Raw genomic sequence first — 22,142 nt, 5'->3', positions numbered from 1 at the left:
GGGTCGAATCCCGAGGGCCGCGTAGCAGAGTGAGCGCCTGTTACTCGTCCCAGCTTCTGCCAACCTAGCAGTTCGAAAGCACGTAAAAATGCAAGTAGAGAAATAGGGACCACTACGGTGGGAAGGTAACAGCGTTCCGTGCGCCTTTGGCATCTAATCATGCCGGCCACATGACCACGGAGATGTCCTTGGACAAGCGCTGGCTCTTCGGCTTTGAAACGGAGATGAGCACCGGCCCCTAGAGTCGGAAACGACTAGCACGCATGTGCGGGGGAACCTTTACCTTTGCCTTTAATTTTTTCTGCCAATTAAAAGAAGCAGCAGCAGAGATTCTTTGGAATCTTAAAATCATCTCTTGCATTGTTAGGATAGCTATGAATTCATTGGTAATTGCATCTCAAGAAAAAGTTGCGACAATAGGAAAGACTTAGGAGAAGAGCAGGAGGTTGGACTTGACGACCTCCAAGGTCCCTTCCAACATTATTATTATTATTATTATTATTATTATTATTATTATTATTATTATTATTATTATTATTATTATTATTATATTACGAAGCAGCTTTTCAAAGCCTTCAAGAACAATTCTTGTTGCTATTTTACATCCTCCATGGATGACCCAGATTGCTTCTTCTTCTTTTTTTAAAAAAATAATTTTATGGAAATGTTTAATGACCATACTAAAATCTCAACTAAAAAAAGGCAAAGAAAAAGGCAAAAAGTGCACCGAGAAGAAAGAAAATATTTTATGGACATTTTAATAAACACAGCAGAAGTAATACAAGCTAAACCAGAAAGAAAACAGTGCAGAAAAAAAGAAAAAACAAGAAGAAAGAATTTTGTTTGGCAAAAAAACACACACAATCGTATTGAAATTTTTAATGAACAAAGTAAAAAAGTCAGATAAACTAAACTAGAAAAGTAAAAACGCAGGGAAAAAAAATGAAACGGGAGAATTTTTAAAAAATAATTTTGTTGATTTTTCTTTACAAAGTAGAATCTAATACAAACGAAACGGGAAAAAGTGCAGGGGAAAAAATAATAATTGTATTGATTTTTTTTTTAACAAACGCAGAAAATGTTCATACAAGTAGACTTTAAAAAAAAGGGGAAAGACGAGGAAAGGGCATGAAATGCAGCGAAATGAAAAAAGAAAAAAAAAAGCAGAACAAAAAATAATAATGGAAAAGACAAGTTTCCTTTCTGACTCCTTCTCCTTGACATTTCTTCCAGGCTTGTCCCAGTACAGCAGTGACCCACGGACAGAATGGGATCTGAATACTTATTCCACCTGGGACCAGGTGTCTGAAGCCATTCGGAATTTGCGCTATAAGGGAGGGAACACCTTTACAGGTAAATGAATTACCTGAGCTCTCTGGAAGCGGTAGGCGGATTTTCCCCATGATGGGGTGGCGGTGAAGGAACGATTGGGTATTGGCATAATTAGGAACTACGGATGGAAACTAACCAAGGAGAGAAGCAACCTAGAACTAAGGAGAAACTTCCTGACAGGTAAAACAATTAACCAGTGGAACAACCTGCCTCCAGAAGCTGTGAATGCTCCAACACTGGAAGTTTTAAAGAAGAGACTGGACAGCCACTTGTCCGAAATGGTGTAGGGTTTCCTGCCTGAGCAGGGGGTTGGACTAGATGACCTCCAAGGTCCCTTCCAACTTTATTATTACTATTATTATAGTTATGTCAATAACTGGGAACTAGTTACAGTATGTCAACACCCAATCGTTATTTTGCTCCAGGGCAGAACCATAAGGCAAAATAACTGCTTAACCAAGGGGTGTGTGTGTGTCTTCAAACGTGGCCCTTTTAGGACTTGTGGACTTCAACTCCCAGAATTCCTCAGCCAGCCTGGGAGTTGAAGTCCACAAGTCCTAAAACGGCCACGTTTGAAGACCCCCCTGGGTTAACCACAAGACAAAGAGTAAAATTTGCACTGTGGCTGGTATAAGAAGCACCTGTGGACATTTGGCTATCATCGGCATCCCAACTTACAATAGACTACATCCTAACACACCCACAGGCACAAAATCCTTAGATATATCACGTTGAGAACTTTTGCAGAATTTGAGCTGTCAGGGTAGCATTAAAAAGGGTGTGAACTGCAGAACAAATACATTTCTAGGGAGGGATCTACTATTGCAAACGTGAAACAGTCCTTTATCATTGATTGATTGATTAGGTGCCATCAAGTCATTGTCAATTCTTAGCAAACACACACATTTTTTCCCCATGACAATCTGCCGCTAATCTGCACTTTCAGGGTCTTTTAATGCTGGTCCATTTATTTTTCTCTTTTCTTCCACATTTACCCACGCTAGAGCTTTCTCCAAAGAGGGAGGTCTTGATAAACTGTCCAAAACACAATTTGATTAATTATTGCTAATATATTACATTACATTATATTATTGTTACTAAATATTTGTGTTGCCCTCTATTAATATTCCCTAAATATTAATTGCTTTTCTAAAAGAAATCTCCCATGTAGTTAACAAGACGACCCTTAACTTTCGCCAGGCATGATCTACTGAAATTCCTATAAATTAAGTCTTCTGCATATACAGGCAGTCCTTGACTTACAACCATGACTGCTTTTCACACTTAGAATTGTTGCAACATCCCCATGGTCACATGTTCAAAATTCAGGCACTTGGCAACTGATTCACATTTATGACAGTGGCAGTGTCCTGAGGTCATGTGATCCACTTTTGTGACCTTCTGGCAAGCAAAGTCAATGGGGAAGCCAGATTCACTTAACAACCGTGTTCCTAACTTATCAACTGCAGTGATTCACTTAACAACTGCGGCAGGAAAAGTCATAAAATGGGGCCAAGCTCACTTAACAAATGTCTCACTTAGCAACAGAAATTTTGGGCAAGGACTGCCTGCAATAGATTTTGAATGTTTATCACCCGTTACAGAAAGAGGCAGGGGGTGAATTATAATATGGAAGTTGGATTGAGATAATAAAGGATATTGGTACTAGGTTGATGAACAGAATATATTTGTGAAATAAAATAAGAATGTATTTAATTATGCAATATGCGTATCTTAGATATGACAATTATTATGTAATGAAACAGGGGAAATTTGGGCTACCCGACACTTAAACACTATGGATCTTAAAGGCTAAATTGGAACAGTGTAACTGAAAATGGGTTAAATCTTAAAAACAGGACATGATAACTATAACATGAGCCTTGGTGGAGCAGTGGGCTAATGCCTCCTTAAGTAACAGCAGCTGCCTGCAATTAGTGCAGGTTCGAGTCCCACCAGGCTCAAGGTTGACTCAGCCTTCCATCCTTCCGAGGTAGGTAAAATGAGGACCCAGATTGTTGGGGGCAATAAGCTGACTTTGTAATAATGCCGCTTGGGGTGTGTGTGAAAGCCCTAATAAGCAGGCATATACATAGAATGAAGGCTACTGCTAAGTTTGTAAGCCGCCCTGAGTCTTCGGAGAAGGGCGGGATATAAATGTAATAAAAATAAAATAAAAATAAATAAAAATAAATAAAAATACATTGATAAATACCTTAACTGACTGTGTTGTGATATAGTAACTATGGGAAACAACAGAGGGAATTTTTAGATGATTTAACCTGAGATAGGCACAAATGATTTTGTTAATGGACTATTGTTTACCCAATCACCACGTTGCTTCCTAAACACTTCGATATTTTGATGTCAAATTGGAAAATTAATAAAACTTGTTTTTTTTAAAAAAAAAGCCCAGATTTTTTTTAAAAAGGGAGAAATCAGGACCTGGATTACATCTCATTCCTTTTCTCTGAACCTTTCTAAGTATAATTTTTTTCCCTTCCCTTTTTTCTCCGTCCAAGGCTTAGCGCTTACTCACGTCCTGGAGCACAACCTAAAGGAAGAAGCTGGCGCAAGGTCCGAAGCTTCTAAACTGCTCATCCTTTTGACCGATGGCAAATCTCAGGATGATGCCAGCCCACCTGCCCAGATCTTGAAGAATATGGGAATCAAGATATTTGCTGTTGGTGAGTCCCCCAGACCCAAGTCAGCATGGGGGATTCTGGGAGTTGAAGTCCACGCCTTTTCAAAACCCTCAAAATTCTGTCTCACGTCAATACTGAGATGTGACCACCAGATGGCGCTGCGTCTCTACTCAAGCTGAAACATTTTGCCTGCCAAGCGGTTATTATATCCCAGCCTTTCCCCAGTCTGGTGCTAAGAAATAGTTTGGACTACAGATTCCATTATCCCTGGCCACATTGGCCAGGATGAATGGTGACTGGACGGCTGTGAACTGTAGACCCTTGGGTTTGAAAGGCATCTGGCCAGGTATAAATATTGAGCGGCTTCACATGCATCAAATCTACTAAATGAAGTAGGTTCTTGTGTTAGATTTATGCCTTTTGCTGGACTGAACTGAAATGGAGTGGAGTTGTTTATGGGTATGGGAACCCTTTGTGGCAGGCAGTTTGACTCAGGCTATCCTCCTTGTGCTACAACAGAGCTTGTTAGTTCGGGACACAGCATGGCACGAGAAGGCAGGAATTGTGCTTTGTTAAGGTAAAGGTAAAGGTTCCCCCGCACATGCGTGCTAGTCGTTTCCGACTCTAGGGGCCGGTGCTCATCTCCGTTTCAAAGCCGAAGAGCCAGCGCTTGTCCGAGGACCTCTCTGTGATCATGTGGCCAGCATGACTAGACGCCAAAGGCGCACGGAACGCTGTTACCTTCCCACCGTAGTGGTCCCTATTTTTCTACTTGCATTTTTTACGTGCTTTCGAACTGCTAGGTTGGCAGAAGCTGGGACGAGTAACAGGCGCTCACTCTTGTTACGCGGCACTCGGGATTCGACCCGCCAAACTGCCGACCTTCTGATCGACAAGCTCAGCGTCCTAACCCACTGAGCCACCACGTCCCTTTGTTAGACTGGGTTTAAATGTGTTATTTGTGGGCAAGTCACCCAAACTGTTCCACCCACCATCAAGAGGGACACTTCTGGGAGAATTCTGTAGCACAAAATATCTCCAGGGAAAAGAGTTGTAAAGGAGGAGGAGAAGGAGAGGAGAAGGGATGAAGAGAAGACAAAGAGGGAAGAGAAGAGTGTTATGTATTAGGTTTAAAGGAACACCTAAAGCACTTGTGTAACAGTCACCACCAGGAGGCGTTGAACTGTAACTGTTTTGCCGGGAATTAGTTTCGGCGGGATTCCCGCCAAAACTAATTCCCGCCAAAACAGTTACAGTTCAACGCCTCCTGGTGGTGACTGTTACACAAGTACTTTAGGTGTTCCTTTAAACCTAATACATAAGAAAGAGGGAAGGAGAAAGAGAAGAGGAGGGGGAGGAGGAGGAGGATAGAGGAGAAAGATGGAGAAGTAGAAGGACAAGGAGGAAGAGAAGAGGAGGAGGGAGAGGAGGTCAAGGAGGGGGAGGGGAAGGAGAAGGAGAAGGAAGATGGAGATAGGCAGGAGGAGGAGGAGGAGGAGAGGACAGAAGGAAGGAGAAGGGACAAAGTGAAGACAAAGGAGAAGAAGAGAAAGGAAGAGGAGCTGAAGGGGAGAAGGAGAGGGAAAGGAAATGGAGACAAGGAGGAGGAGGAAGAGGAGGAGGAGGAGGAAATGGACAAGGGGAGAAAGAGAAAGAAAACAAAGGGAAACGATGACAGGGAGGAGAAGAGGAAGGACCAGGAGGAGGAGAAGGAGAGAAGGAGAAGGAAAGGAGATGGAGAAGAAGGAGAAGGGGAGTAGAAAAGAGAAGTGTTATGTATGGGGTCTAAGCAGCAGCTCAGTAAAGACCACCAGGTGGCGCTGTACCATAACCGGATTGGCTGGTTAGCTTTCGGCGGGAGATTTAGATGAACAGATTGGGTTAGAGCGTACCTGGCAAGGTACAGTATATAAGGGGTACAGGTAACCCCCCCTTTGTTCAGTACAGTTCCTACCCACAATAAAGAGCTGTTGCTATACTCATCTGCCTGGTGTCTTCCATGCGGTCCTGAACCCACTACACCAGGGGTCTTCAAACTTGGCCCTTTTATGACTTGCGGACTTCAAGTCCCAGAATTCCTCAGCCAGCATTGCTGGCTGAGGAAGTCTTGGAGTTGAAGTCCACAAGTCATAAAAAGGCCAAATTTGAAGATCCCTGCCTTACAGTTATCATTTGGGGTATTACTGGTGGATATTATTCTTGCCAAGCCCTCCACAGAAAAGTGGCCAACAGCAGCGTTCATGGGAAGGAGGCAGGCCCAAAAGGCAAGATGGCCGTTGCAACCACCATCTTGCGTTTATGACAGCAGATGCTGCTGGTGGCCAGAATCATGGTTTATTCCCAGAGCTTTCAAATCCATTGTCTTCTCTCTCAGCCACTGCACCCCATCAAAACGGCCCGTCTAGGTGTCCCAAAGGTGCTTTTCCAAAAGGCAACTGGATTTTCTTAGGAGGGGGGGGGGAGTTTCCAAGAAAACTTGGTTTCTGAAGAACTTGAAGAAGCTTCTTGGATGGGAAGTGAAACGTCTTCAAGGAAAAAAGCAAGGAAGTCCAGTTGCCTTTTGGAAAAGCACCTTTGGGGCAACCACGACATGGATGATTGAGAATCTCCATAGGCATCCTACTAGATGGGTTCCTGCAGGCGTTACATTTTCCATCCATGTTGCCTCCAGATTGTCACCTCCCTTTGTTGTTGTTGTTGTTCTAGGGGTGAAAAATGCCGATGAAGCAGAGCTGCGTCAAGTGGCGTCCGAACCCCTTGAGATGACCGTCTACAATGTGGTGGACTTTCCTCTGCTCCGTTCTCTGGTCAGCCGGCTCACATGGATCTTATGTGCTTGGATCAAGGAGAAGAACCAGAAGAACATAGGTGATACCAATAAAGGAGAATTTTTGGAGTTCAGGGTTGAATTGTGGGGTCCTTGGTGCTCCGTGAGCTTGGTAGGTTGCTTGCAGACATTTCATTACCCAACTAGGAAACATCATCAGTGCTAGGTGACTAGATGTTGTTACCTAGTTTGGGTAATGAAATGTCTGCAAGAAAAGCTCAGAGGACATTGAGTATAGGAGAGGCTGACACCATTTCTTTAACATCATTGCCTGCCTGAGTTTGGATTTTGGAGACCAGTAGACCCACTCATCTGGTCCCAGAGGCACCAGGAGGGAGGTCGAAAAAGTCAAGATGGCGGGTGGGGCTATGATGCGGTATATAAAAAGAGGTGGGAATCAGTCATGCCTTTACAAACCTCCCCCTCCCAAGAAAGCCCTATGGGCCTCTTATGCAGAAGTACAATCCGCATATTTTTTAATATTGATGGTTTAAGAATGAAAGTGGCTTTTCATAGCCTGATCATTTTTCAATAATGAGATTCACTTTTCTCAGAAAACTTTATTCCCTGCGCCAAAATGGGAACCGTTTTGCATTTTTGCAGCCTACGAAGAAGTCTGGTCGCAGGAGATGTGAATCAAATTCTACTGTAAAGAGAGAAATAAAGAAAGCTCATCATTTACATGAAGTTGTTTTTCATTGGGAAAAACGATGCCATTCTTAACCAATATTTTAGCCTCACCTCAGGCTGTGAACAGGTATTATTCATAGCCAAAACAATAAACAGATGCAGCTATCTTGCTTTACTGCTTTGATTTTTTTAAATGTGCATTTTTCTTCCTATTGTTTTAATCTCTGACTAAGACCTTAGGTTTGAACAGCGTAATTTGTCAACTCATCTAATCAGCTTTACCTAAGGCATATCCAGAACGTTTTGAACCAGTTCAAATTAAAAATACCTTGTGCTAAGTGTCAAATCCTTTTTATGAGTTCACTTCAACCATTTGGGAACTCTGTCAAGCTTGAAATAGTTTAAACGTTCCCCCAAAATGGCCCAAGGAATCCACTGTAGATGGGGGAAAAAGACAGTTTAGAACACAAGAAAACAGTTTCAGACTTGAAAGAATATATTTCATATTCAGGGCAAAATGACTTTTTGGATTCACTTTGACATAACAGAATAACAGAGTTGGAAGGGGCCTTGAAGGTCTTCTAGTCCGACCCCTGCTGAAGCAGAAAACCCTAGACCATTTCAGACACACAGCTGTCTAGTCTCTTCTTGAAAACCTCCAGTGATGGAGCACCTACAACTTCTGGAGGCCAGGTGTTCCACTGGTTAATTGTTCTAACTGTTCAAGAAATTTCTCCTTGGTTCCCGGTTGTCTCTCTCCTTGATTAGTTTCCATCCATTGCAATAGAATAGAATAGAATAGAATAGAATAGAATAGAATAGAATAGAATAGAATAGAATAGAATAGAATAGAATAGAATAGAATAGAATATATGGAATGGAATTGAATTGAATGGAATGGAATAGAACAGAACAGAACAGAACAGAACAGAACAGAACAGAACATAACAGAATAGAATAGAATAGAATACAATATATGGAATGGAATGGAATGGAATGGAATGGAATGGAATAGAATAGAATAGAATAGAATAGAATAGAATAGAATAGAATAGAATAGAATAGAATAGAATAGAATATATGGAATGGAATGGAATGGAATGGAATGGAATGGAATGGAATAGAATAGAATAGAATAGAATAGAATAGAATAGAATAGAATAGAATAGAATAGAATAGAATAGAATAGAATAGAATATATGGAATGGAATGGAATGGAATGGAATGGAATGGAATGGAATAGAATAGAATAGAATAGAATAGAATAGAATAGAATAGAATAGAATAGAATAGAATAGAATAGAATAGAAAATATGGAATGGAATGGAATGGAATGGAATGGAATGGAATGGAATGGAATGGAATAGAATAGAATAGAATAGAATAGAATAGAATAGAATAGAATAGAATATATGGAATGGAATGGAATGGAATGGAATGGAATAGAATAGAATAGAATAGAATAGAATAGAATAGAATAGAATAGAATAGAATATATGGAATGGAATGGAATGGAATGGAATAGAATAGAATAGAATAGAATAGAATAGAATAGAATAGAATAGAATAGAATAGAATAGAATAGAATAGAATAGAATAGAATAGAATAGAATATATGGAATGGAATGGAATGGAATGGAATGGAATGGAATGGAATAGAATAGAATAGAATAGAATAGAATAGAATAGAATAGAATAGAATAGAATAGAATAGAATAGAATGGAATAGAATAGAATAGAATAGAATAGAATAGAATAAACAGAGTTGGAAAGGACCTTGGAGGTCATCTAGTCCAACCCCCTGCTCAGGCAGGAAACCATATACCATTTCAGACAAATGGCTGTCCAGTCTCTTCTTAAAAACTTCCAGTGTTGGAGCATTCACAGCTTCTGGAGGCAGGTTGTTCCACTGATTAATTGTTTTAATGGTCAGAAGGTTTCTCCTTAGATCTAGGTTGCTTCTCTCCTTGATGAGTTTCCATCCATTGCTTCTTGTCCGGCCTTCAGGTGCTTTGGAGAATAGGTTGAAACCATCCCCTGCCATCTTTTGTGGCAGCCCCTTAGATATTGGAAGATGGCTATCGTGTCATACCCTGGTCCTTCTCTTCATTAGACTAGATATACCTGGTTCCTGCAACCATAGAGCACACCCATAGAGTATAGGTGAATTGGAGCGGTAGATAAGTTGAGGAAAGTGAACACATAAGTGAAGGAATCCAGTTTTCCCCAACCCTAAATCAAATGGTGCCCGTCGTTTGAATGTTGCAGGGGACCCTTTGGAAACCATGCCAGCGAATTCTGGGATCCACTTGACTCCAACTAATCTCCTATTAAAAGAAGTCACTTCCAGAAGCATGCATCTTATCTGGAACTCACCAGTCATAACACCCCAAAGATACAGAGTGGTCTATTATCCTTCTCGAGGTGGAATTCCCAAAGAGGTAGGTTGTCTTATGGTTGACGTCTTAAGCTGACCCATCCAAGTGGATACTGAATGATCGATCGTGTGTGACCTAGATCAGTTTCCTCCAGAATTATCTGTCCCAGCCAAGTTCTTTCAACACTTCTGTATTTCCATCCCTCTTGTTGCTGCTAATCCTCTTCTTGTGGGGTCCTTTGGTCCTCTCTGAGCTTGGTGGTTTTTCCTGCAGACATTTCATGCTGGCACTGATGATGTTATCTAGTTTGGTGAAGAAAGGTCTGCAAGAAAACCACCAAGCTCAAAGGGCACCAAAGTCCTCACAGTCCCTCTCCTCCTCCTCCTCCTCCTCCCCTCCTCCTCTTTCTCCTCCTCCTCCCCTCCTCCTCCTTTCTTTTCTCCTCCTCCCTTCCTCTTCTCTTCCTTTTTCCCTCCTCCTCTCTTCTCTCCCCCTCTTTCTTTTCACCTCCTCCCCCTCCTCCTCCACTCCACAAACAGACCCTCCTGTCTAGTACTGATGATGTTACCTAGTTTGATAATGAAACGTCTGTAAGATTTAGATTTAGATTTTAGATTTTATTAGATTTATATACCGTCCTTTTCCCGTAGCACTCAGGGCGGTTTACAGGTGTTTAAAACATCAATACAAAAATTAAAAAAAAAACAATTAAAAATGATTAAATTCAATCCCTGAAGTAGAAATATAAAAACCCCAATTAAAACTCTCAGCCTGGGCCGGAAAGCTCAAACAGCCAGGTCTCCACCCAGCTCAGAGAGCATTAAGGACCCCCACAGTTCAACCCTGAGTTACAAATATTCTCTCCTGTTCATCCTCTTCTTTCCTTCCCTTCAGTTTTTCACACCCTTACGGGCTTCTCAAAGGAACCATAATCAACGTGTCCAAAGTATAATTCTCTCAGCCTGGTTATTTGCACCTTGAGTGAGAACTCGGCTGACTTGTTCTGGGATCCATTTTGTTTACTTTCTTGGCTACCCACGTTCTTCTCGGGCACCCTCTTCAGAATCAAAGCCTATTTAAGTTAAATAATAAATTTTTGGACCGCCACCACTGCAAGGAGATCTGAGGACTGGGTTTTCACTCGGACTGGTTGTGCTGTAATCTTCTTGTCTATTTTCAGGTTATTCTGGATGGAGTCACCTCGAGCGTAGAGCTCCTCAATTTGACACCGCAGACAGAATATCTGGTTTCAGTCTTCCCTATTTATGAGAATGCTGTGGGGGATGGCCTGAGGGGCATCAGTTCTACACGTAAGTCTTGAGGACCCTTCTTCAACGTCTTTACAATATCCTGCAAAAGCCAAACAAAAACCAGAAACCAGAAAGCCAGCACAATCCTAGGCTGCATCAACAGAGTGATAGTGTCAAGATTATGAGAAGGGACAGCATTGCTTTATACTGCACTAATAAGACCACCCTTGGAATACTGAGTCCAGTTCTGGTCACCAGGCTGCAAAAAAGATGTTACGACTCTAGAAAGAGTGCAGAGAAGAGTAATAATGATGATGGGGGGTGGAGGTTAAACTGTAGAATGAATGATTGAGACCAGGGGTGCTCAGATAGCTATCTTCCAGTAATTGAGGGGCTGTCACAGAGGGAGGGAGGGAGGGAGGGAGGGAGGGAGGGAACCAACCTGAAAGAATAATAATTAGTGGAACGGCTTTGCCTTCAGAAGTTGTGAATGCTCCAACACTGGAGGTTTTCAAGAAGAGATTAGATAGCCATTTGTCTGGAATGGTATAGGGCAGGGGTAGGCAACCTTGGCTCTTTTATGACTCGTGGACTTCAACTCCCAGAATTCCTGAGCCAGCCATGCTGAGGGGAAAGGGAGAGGTTTCCAAGCTGAGCCATGCTGGCTCAGGAATTCTGGGAGTTGAAGTCCACGAGTCATAAAAGAGCCAAGGTTGCCTACCCCTTCCCTAGGCCTAGGCCGCTTTATGACTCGTGGACTTCAACTCCCAGAATTCCTGAGCCAGCCACGCTGAGGGGAAAGGGAGAGGTTTCCAAGCTGAGCCATGCTGGCTGAGGAATTCTGGGAGTTGAAGTCCATGAGTCATAAAAGAGCCAAGGTTGCCTACCCCTGGTATAGGGTCTCCTGCTTGAACAGGGGGTTGGACTAGAAGACCTGCAAGATCCTTTCCAACTCTGTTATTCTGAATATACTACCTCAGGTTCAAAAGATCTGTTTGCTAGCTAAGGAATTCTGGGAATTGAGGTCCACCCATCTTAAAGTTGCCATGTTTGAAAAACACTGCTCTGGGGTATATATTACTCCTGTGACTCTGGTGCCCTAAGAACTGTAGCAAGTGTTCCTCACAACAGAATACTTTATTACGATATAAGGCTGTAGATCATCTCCTTTTGAAATTCTCGGAAAGAAATGAATTGTTTTATGTAACTTATGGTCTCGCAGATACAAACCTGGATTCCACCTAAAACCATTTTTATTAGTACTGTTATCATTGTAAAGGCAAGACATCATTGATGGTGTAACTGCACTGACTTAGTTACGCTATTTTTGTTTGTTTTGAAAAGCATGCGGTTTATTGTGTTATTGATTGGCTGAAGGCCATAATAAAAATTCATTACTTCAGGATTTGGTGATTGATTTTTCCTATGTGCATCTTCAGCTCTGCTAGAGTACAGAGCCAGGATTTGTCTACTCCATTGGTTTAAAAAATAGTTTGCAATAATGGTGAATATCTGTAGCTCGGGTGTTGTTCTGTCCCAGCCTATGTGAGTCCTTGTTATGCTCACAAGGAGAATTTCCTCTTCCAATCAAGCAGGCAGGAACTGCTGGAAAAACCCAAACCCCTCTTTTATTAATCACAGACCTGAGTCAATGTCCAAGGCAAACAAACACAGTTCACAAAAACTCAATCCTCAACACAAATGGTTGCCTTTGGCAACCAGCACTTCCCTCACTTTCCCTTTTATAAGTCAGCCAAGGCTTGGCTTCCTAATGCCTTCTCCTTTGACTTTGGAGCCGCCCCATTGCATTCCTCTGTCCTACTTGCTTCTCTTGCCGGTGCTTTTGTGCATCCTGGATATTTCCCAGCTGTGCTTCATCACTGTCCAACTCAGGCTCCCAGCACAGCTGTGTCTCAGCCTGGGTGCAAGTAGAGGGGCCAGGCTCCTCATCCGACTGTAAGTCTTGAAGCTCCTCAGAGCCTTCCTCTGAATCTAATGTCACTCCAGGCCCCTCCTCCTCCTCCTCCTCCTCTGAGTCCTTAGACTCAGCTGCCGGATCCACTGGCTGGTGAGGAATCACAACAGGTGTAGGATGAGGGTGAAGGTCCATTCTCCAAGCTCGTGGGTTGGTTTGCAAACATTTTGTTACCAGGCTAGGTAATATCTTCAGCTTAGTTTAAGGGGGATGTCAGTCTTGGGGGTCTTCTATTTATAAGGGCTTAAGATGTGGATGTGTCAAGTGAGGGTCTTGTGATGGTCAAGTGTGAGTCATCAGTGACTCTCTTTTTTATATAATATGTTATTAATTTTCTATTTTTACCAATCATAAGTGCTTCGTAAACAACGTGTTGTCTGGGTGCATTCTTTTTAACTTAATAATGCACATTAAATTCCTAATCTCTACCCCTTTTTTCCGGCCAATGATAAACTATATCCCATATTTGAAATTATTCTATGTCTTCTTTTTCTTTATCCTTCAATATCGGTCTGTCAATTTCTACACAGTCCAGTATTTTCTTGATCATCTCCTCTTCAGATAGTGTTTCTTCATTTTTCCAGCACTAAGCAAATACCATTCTTACTGCTATTAATACATGCAACATTAAATATATACTTCATCGCATTTTAAAAAATATTATACCTAATAAAAATAGTTCCAATTTATAGCAGTCTTGTGATTGGTCTTGCATGCTCTTATCTGCATGGAGCCTTGCCCAGCCCTAAGAACGTCTGTGGAAAAATGGGAGCATCATATTTGGGGGTGCACATTTTGAAAACTATTCTGAAAAGCAGCTTTGGACCAGCTCTTTCTCTTCTGCTCATTAAAACAGCCCCCTCTTTTTTTTAGACTTCTACATGGCTGTACAGGTAGTCCTCGACGTACAACCACTATTAAGCCCACAATTTCTGTTGTTAAGTGAGATGTTTTTAAGGGAGTTTTGTCCCATTTTAGATCTTTCTTGCCATTGTTCTTAAGCAAACCCATGCAGTTGTGAAGTTAGTAACATGGTTGTTCAGTGAATCTGGCTTCCCCATTGACTTTGCCTGTCAGATCACCTGACCCCGGGAGACTGCAACGGTCATAAAGATGAGTCAGTTGCCAAGTGTCTGAATTTTGATCACATGACCATGGGGATGCTGCAATGGTTGTACGTGTGAAAAATGGTCATAAGTCACTTTTTTCCAGTGCTGTTGTAACTTTGAACAGTCACTAAATGAACTATTGCAAGTCAATGACTATTTGTATTCGTGTGTCCTGAGCTTGGTCAATCGACAGTGAGACACTGGTGAAGCAGACACAGCAGCGCCTGCATTTTCTGCCCCGCATGAGAAAAGCACATCTTCCTTCTCCTATCCTGACCACTTTCTATAGGGGGATGATCGAGAACATCCTGTCATACAGCATCACAGTCTGGTTTGGAAGCATCCCTGCTTCAGACAGAAAGGCGGTGCAGAGAGTGGTGAGGACGGCAGAAAAGTTCATTGGCACTTCCCTCCCTTCCCTCCAGGACATAGCACAGAAGTGTTGCTTGAGCAGGGTCTGCAAGATTATCTGGGACACTACACACCCTCTCCATGACCTGTTTTCCTTGTTCCCTTCTGGGAGGAGGGGGCTTCGTGGTATCCAAAGTAGAACATCCAGATTCAGTCACAGTTTTGTTCCATACAGTATTAAGCTTGTGAACTCTAAAGCTTCCTCCTTCCATTATGTATTCAAGATGGACAGTGATTACTATTACATACACACACACACACACACACACACACGTGTGTGTATGTTTGTGTGTGTGTATAGCATGTGTATATGTGTGTTATGTACGTGTATGGGTAGATATATACTTTCTTTTGAGTACAGGCAACAGAATTTCATTTTTAATGTGGGCCGGTGTGCTCACAATAAAAAAAAAATGACAATAAAGGTTATTTTATCTTATCTTATGTGTGAATGACCTTGGGAGACAGAAGGCAGAGCTGCAGACAGGACAACCTGCATATAACATATGACTCAGCCCATAGCAGAAAGGGAGGTGTGTGGGAAACATTTAGAGAAGCAACCCTCCATAGTTTTCTGAAGAGTAAAAAGGAGGGGAAGTTAAAAAGACATTCAGTCCTGCAAGAATCTGTTAATGTAGCCTTACAATTAGGGTGGATCTAATATTCTTTGTTGTGCTTCCCTTGCAGGACTAACAGTGACCTTGTCAAAAGATGTAGCTGCTTTAAAGAGTCAGTTGTTGTTAGTTGCGAAGTCGTGTCTGACCCATCGCGACCCTATGGACAATGTTCCTCCAGGCCTTCCTGTCCTCTACCATCTTCTGGAGTCCATTTAGGCTCACGCCTCCTGCTTCAGTGACTCCATCCAGCCACCTCCTTCTCCGTCGTCCCCTTCTTCTCTTGCCCTCAACCTTTTCCAGCATGAGGCTCTTCTCCAATGAGTCCTTCTTTCTCATTAGGTGGCCAAAGTATTTGAGTTTTAGCTTCAGGATCCGGCCTTCTAAAGAGCAGTCAGGGTTGATCTCCTCTAGGACTGTCCGGTTTGATCGCCTTGCCTTCCAAGGGACTCGCAGGAGTCTTCTCCAGCTCCAGAGTTCAAAGGCTTCAATTCTTTGGCGCTCAGCCTTTCTTATGGTCCAACTTTCACAGCCATACATTGCAACTGGGAAGACAGAGAGTCAGTTAGCTGCAGTTTAGAGAGTCAGTTAGCTGCAGTTTATGAGTTTGTTAAAGTGGCAGAAAACAATAAGGCTGTCTTAGTAATGAACAGAGTAGTTTGGCATTCATGTAAGTGCTTCTCACCCATTTCAAAATATCCACCTACATCAAAAAAATTGATCAAAATTCTTTTCTTTGTAGGGGTAAAAAAACAAACAAACCCCACATTACCTCCTAAAAACACTTAGAAGCCATTTGTCTATGGAGATTCTCAGTCATCCAGGTCATGGTTGTCCCAAAAGTGCTAATTCAGGAGGCAACTGGACTTTCTTATTTTTCTTTGAAGACGTTTCGCTTCTCAGCCAAGAAGCTTCTTCGGCTCTTGCATAGTTAAATGTCTATGGAGACTTTCCCCCCCCCCTTTCATTAAACTGAATCGGAATGGCAGAAAAGAAGGATGAAGAATGGAATGAGTTTGAATGAAAAAGGCGGAATGCTTGTATTAAGTTTGGGGAAAATTTAAGTGGGGTCTTTGGCGCTCTCTGAGCATGGTTGTTTTCTTGTTGACATTTCATTACCTAACTAGGTAACATCATCAGGGCTAGAAAGGGAGGACAAAGACTCTGGGGTGCTTGCTGCTCTCTGAGCTCGGTTGGGTTGTTTTTTTTTTGCAGACGTTTCATTGCCCAGCTAGGTAACGTCATCAGTGCTAGCCTTCAGTTTAAGTTTAAAATGGAAAGACTTAAACAAGTTTGTGGACAAATGACATCAGCTCTTGTAACCTACACATGTGTCACACTTGTATGTTGTGTTCTAGTGCCTTTGTCTGCGCCCAGATCTCTCAGAACATCTGAGATTAACCACAACAGTATGAAGCTCACGTGGGAACCAGTTGAAGGGGCCACGCAATATCTTATCCTGTCTTCCTCAACACCCAACGGTGCTGAAGACGATACAAAAGAGGTAAAGGACTTTTGATTCAGTCACCTTCACACTGTGCTTTGTGGCATCTTTTGCAGAGCTCTGTGTTGGAATGTCATTAGGAATCCCGAGAGGTGGGAGAGGATGTCTTCCAGAATGCAAAGAGACAGTGGAGTGTGTAATATCTGATAGGCAGAAAGAGGGCAAAGATGACCCCTCCCTAGAAGTTCACAGAGCAGATCTATAGTTACGCAGACAGCTGCTTTAGTCGGGAAGATTCGGTCTGTAGGTGAACAAAGAAACAACTTGGACGTAAACCCACTGTCAGTCTTGGTTCCTGGGCCTGGGGAACAATAAAGAAGCTACTTGCAAGTAACTTCATCTGCTGCTCTTGGTTCTTTGGCCTGTGGAACAATGAAGAAACTACTTGGAAGTAACTCCATGTGTCATTCCTGGTTATTGAATCTGGTGAACAATAAAGAAGCTACTCAGAAGTAACTCCACCTGTTGTTCTTGGTTCTTTGGCCTGGGGACAAAGAAGAAACTACTCAGAAGTACCCCCCACCTGTCATTCTTGGGCCTAGTGTACAATAAAGAAACTACTCAGAAGTAACACCATGTGTCATTCTTGGTTCTTGGGCATGGTGAACAATAAAGAAGCTACTCAGAAGTAACACCGTGTGTCATTCTTGGTTCTTGAGCATGGCGAACAATAAAAAAAACTATTTGGAAGTAACTCCATCTATTGTTCTTGGTTCTTTGGCCTGGGGAACAACGAAGAAACTACTCAGAAGTAACTCCATGTGTCATTCTTGGTTCTTGGGCCTGGTGAACAATAAAAAAAAACTATTTGGAAGTAACTCTATCTATTGTTCTTGGTTCTTTGGCCTGGGGAACAAAGAAGAAACTACTCAGAAGTAACTCCACGTGTCGTTCTTGGTTATTGGGTCTGGGGAATAATAAAGAAACTATTTGGAAGAACTCTACATATCATTCTTGGGTTTTGGGCCTGGTGGACAACAAATAAACTAACCAGAAGTAACTCCATGTGTCATTCTTGGTTCTTGGAGTTGGTAAACAGTAAAGAAAAAAACTTGCAAGTAACTCTACATGTCCTTCAATCTTGCCTGACATCAATCTTGCCAGACTAAAGCAACTATCTGTGTAACTACAGATCTACTCTGTGATCTGCTAGGGATGGTCCACCTTCATCCTCTTCTTACCTCCTACACATTCCACTCTGTTTGCCCTCTGAGAAGCAATGCTCCTAACTACATTCCACCACAATCCAGAGACGTAAGATGGAAAATGTACAAGCATGTTAGGATTTTGATACAGGGATAAGTTTCAACAGTTCCTATGATGCACATTCAACAGGGCGCAGTCTTACGAAAAGCTCTACTGGATGAAGACCAAGAGGTGCTTTCCTTAGCCCAGAGGTCCCCAGCCTTTCAGGCACCAGGGACCGGTTCCGTGGAGAGACGTTTTTCTGTGAACTGGAGGGTGCGTGGTTTTGTGTGCTGCCTGCATCTCGCAGATGGGGCTTTGCTTGTTTGTGCAGCCCATTTGCTGGCATGCTGCGGCCCGGTAGTAGTCCACGGCCCGGGGGTTGTGGACACCTGCCTTAGTCTTACAAGAAGGGCCAATCCATTAAAGTCAGACAGCATGGTTGAAAAATTGCCCTTTATCCTCTGGGATTTTGTAGCCCCATTAGAGACAGTCCTCAATTTACAACCCACAACTAAGCCCCAAATTCCCACTGCTAAGCAAGACAATTATTGAGCGAGCTGTGTCCATTTTACAACCTTTCTTGCCACAGTTGTTGAGTGAATTGCCACAGCTGTTAAGCGAACAACACAGCTGCTAACTGAATCTGCCTTTCCCTTTGACTGTGCTTGTCAGAAGGTCACAATAGGTAATCGCATGACTCTGGGACACTTGCCAAGTTGGCAAGCATCCAAATTTTTAATCGCATGACAAACAGGGACGGTGCAACGGTCGTAAGTGTGAAAAAAAGCCACAAGCTAATTTTTCAGTGCCGTTGTAACCACGAACGGTCACTCAACGAATGGTTGTAAGTCCAGTACTGTATATCTGAGTTGCAATGATTCATGTGACCCCATGAGGGCATTAAAGAGATGCAGAAAATTCTGACTCTGCTTCCACCTAGTGGTCATCTAAATGTTTGCAGCCCAGATGTGGTTATTCTAAGGTTCCAACAGGAGAGAAGCTATGAAACTCGGGGTTCAACTGTACCGAGGACTCCCTACTACTCTAAGATTGCAAAACACGCTCGTTTCTGAGAGCAGCAAGTTAAGGAAATGATTCCCTTGTCAAACGAGCGAGTGAAACAGCAGCTCACCAAATGCGTAACTAGACAGATAAAACAGTTTGAGATGGGAACAAAATAGAAATGTCAGCTTGCTTCTTCCATCTTCCAGATGTGTTGCCACAAGTGCACTTAAGGCAGACTGTACGTAACAGTGTTGCTGGGGTGTTACTGCGGTACATTGCAGAAGATGCTCAAGGAAGCTCGCTTCCTGTGGACCATTTTTAATGGATCTGGAAAGCTAAGATAGGATCCCCTCCGGCTTTGTTTTCCTCATGAAAGCATTAAGGTGAAGTCTCTGTGAAGTCACAGAATCTTTTCTTCTCCCCAAAGTTTTCTTGATAAAGTTAGAATCTCTTTATTTGCAGTCTGTAGAGGGATTGCCCATCTGCTCATGGCTATGCTGATAAATGCGTATTTTTCGTTTTTCAATTTCTGAACAATCTCATAAGAGAGGCAGGTACACAATGGCCAGGCTGTGCACCCTCAGTAGGTTGGACTATCCTTCCTTCCTTCCTTCCTTCCTTCCTTCCTTCCTTCCTTCCTTCCTTCCTTCCTTCCTTCCTTCCTTCTTTCCTTCTTTCCTTCCTTCCTTCCTTCCTCACTCTTCCCTCCCTTCCCCTTCCCTTCAATCCTCTCTTTCTTCCTTTTTTCCCTCTCCCTTTCCTTCATTCCTTCGTTCCTTCATTCCTTCCTTCCCTCTCCCCTCCCTCCCTCCCTCCCTCTCTTCTTTCTTTCTTTCTTTCTTTCTTTCTTTCTTTCTTTCTTTCTTTCTTTCTTTCTTTCTTTCTTTCTTTCTTTCTTTCTTTCTTTCTCTTTTCTTTCTTTCTTTCTTTCTTTCTTTCTTTCTTTCTTTCTTTCTTTCTTTCTTTCTTTCTTTCTCTCTCCCTCCCTCCCTCCCTCCCTCCCTCCCTCCCCCTCCCTCCCTCCCATCATCCACCAACTATTTCACTCTTTCTTTTCAGCTGAAAGTAGAACAGCCGGAAGTTTGGATCAGGGGCTTGACTCCCAGCACGGAGTACTCACTAGCAGTTTATGCCATGTATGGAGAAGATGCTAGCAACCCAGCAAGTATTCAAGAAACTACTTGTAAGTCATGTGATGTGCTTCTCTGGTCCACAGCTCCACACATAAGAATCTAAGGAAGTCTTGACAGCTTTGATCTGAAGCTTTCCGGTTAGAAAGAAATTCTAACAGATCTGTGATCAGGTCCCAACAGTCTGTAACTGGAGTCCCAAAGAGAGAGAACAAACCTAGTCTTACTCAAGAAATTACCCCGAACTGATGTGAAAGGAACTGTTCACACAACATGCTTTAAAAGGCAAGTCATTGCACAGCAGATGTCCCTGTAAAAAATATATATATGTAAAAAACGTTTAGCATTAACCTTGGTTAATGCGATTGTGGCTTTAAGCACTATGCAAATTCAACCTAGTTGGTTTCTTTATAGTTCACTGAATTGTGCAAACTCAGAATAGTGGGTTTTGTAAACCCAGTTCAAGGGCAGTAACTTGAGAAAGGGTAAGCATTTGTATGCAGGTGTGGGTGGTGGATGTTTATGAGAATTATTTAGAAGAGACACATAGCCTTTTTTTTGAATGACGTCCCATTCAATGACCTTCTTGCGTGAGAACCCACTTGGAGTTAGCTTGGCAATGAATCATCATAACTGGAACTTAATGTGTGGTCCTGATTCTTCACACCTGATGCATGCACACTTTCTTCCAGTGGCCCTGAGCCCTCCAAGACATTTGCATTTCTCCAACATTAGCCATATGTCGACCTGTGTCAACTGGGAGGCAGCTTCACAAGCTGTGAAAAGTCACCGTGTTATGTATTCTTCCAGCAGAGGAAGCACCGTAGGTGAGGTAAGTCATCCTGAGAGGTTAGGATTGCTCTTATCAACTTAGAGCAAGATCCATTGTCCGATATATTGTTTTCAAACCCAGGGGCTAGTTTATAGCAATAGCCCTTAGATTTATGTATCGCTTTACGGCCCTCTCTAAGTGGTTTACGAAGTCAGCTTATTGCCCCCAACAATCTGGCTCCTCATTTTACCGACCTTGAAAAGCTGGAAGGCTGAATCAACTTCGAGCCAGTGAGAATTGAACTGCAGGCAGTCGGCAGAGTCAGCCTGCAATACTGCATTGTAACCACTGCGCCACCACGGTGCTGCAGTGTTTTTACTTACAACTTATAAGTAAATAATTAATCAGCAAACAAACATCTTCCAGCCTCCTGCAGTGTCTACCTCTTCCATTTCAGGTGGAGGTCTCTGGAAATGCCTCATTTGCTGTGCTGAAGCCCCTCTCCTCACTGACACAATACTTTGTCCGTGTGGTCTCCGTTTATGATGAAGGCAACTCATTTCCAATAATGGGCAATTTTACCACATGTAAGTACAGAATGTCCCAGTCCTAGGCCGCATTCACAGAGGGATAGAGTCACGAACAGGTGAAATGTTAGCACCGCTTTATAATATCTTGGTAAGATGTCACTTGGAAGATTGCATCCAGTTTTGGTCACCACAATAGAAAAAATGGTGTTGAGACTCTGGAAAGAGAGCAAAGAGAAACAAAGATGATTAGGAGACTAGATGATGGAACATATGATTGAACGGTTGCAGGAACTGGGTATGTCTGGTCTAACGAAGAGAAGGACTAGGGGTGACGTGATAGGAGTATTCCAGAACTTGTGAGGCTACCAGAAAGAAGAGGGGATTGACTTAGTCTCCAAAGCACCTGAAGTCAGAAGAAGAAGCAATTTTGTTGTTGTTAGTTGCGAAGTCATGTCCCACCTATCATGACCCCATGGACAACGTGCCTCCAGGCTTTCCTGTCCTCTACCATCTTCTGGAGTCCCTTTAAGCTCATGCCTACTGCTTCAGTGACTCCATCCAGCCACCTCATTCTCTGTCGTCCCCTTCTTCTCTTGCCCTCAACCTTTCCCAGCATTAGGCTTTTCTCCAGTGAGTCCTTCCTTCTCATTAGGTGGCGAAAGTATTTGAGTTTCAACTTCAGGATCTGGCCTTCTAAATAGCAGTCAGGCTTGATCTCCTCAAAGAAGCAATAGATGGAAACTAATGAAGAAGAGAAGCAACCTAGAACTAAGGAGAAATTTCCTGACAGTGGGAACAATTAATCAGTGGAACAACCTGCCTCCAGAAGCTGTGAATGCTCC

The 22,142-nt window shown here is 42.7% G+C and overlaps 1 protein-coding gene across 3 annotated transcripts in view; it reads left to right on the top strand.

The window, feature by feature from the left end:
• Nucleotides 1–22,142, top strand: part of COL20A1 (collagen type XX alpha 1 chain) — a 532,145-nt gene that overhangs the window by 375,099 nt on the left and 134,904 nt on the right. For all 3 annotated transcript variants that reach the window (XM_081323724.1, XM_081323723.1, XM_081323725.1), the window contains 9 exons: nucleotides 1,234–1,353; nucleotides 3,855–4,019; nucleotides 6,684–6,845; nucleotides 9,703–9,875; nucleotides 10,993–11,122; nucleotides 16,530–16,675; nucleotides 19,928–20,051; nucleotides 20,691–20,830; nucleotides 21,228–21,357. In XM_081323724.1, the coding sequence (XP_081179850.1) occupies nucleotides 1,234–1,353; nucleotides 3,855–4,019; nucleotides 6,684–6,845; nucleotides 9,703–9,875; nucleotides 10,993–11,122; nucleotides 16,530–16,675; nucleotides 19,928–20,051; nucleotides 20,691–20,830; nucleotides 21,228–21,357 (1,290 nt within the window). The remainder of the gene's footprint in view (nucleotides 1–1,233; nucleotides 1,354–3,854; nucleotides 4,020–6,683; nucleotides 6,846–9,702; nucleotides 9,876–10,992; nucleotides 11,123–16,529; nucleotides 16,676–19,927; nucleotides 20,052–20,690; nucleotides 20,831–21,227; nucleotides 21,358–22,142) is intronic.

Source organism: Vipera berus (genome assembly GCF_964194415.1).
Source record: "Vipera berus genome assembly, chromosome: 3".
Lineage (NCBI taxonomy): Eukaryota > Metazoa > Chordata > Lepidosauria > Squamata > Viperidae > Vipera > Vipera berus.
The sequence above is the reverse complement of the archived record's forward strand: the minus strand, read 5'-3'. Positions and strand labels throughout refer to the sequence as shown.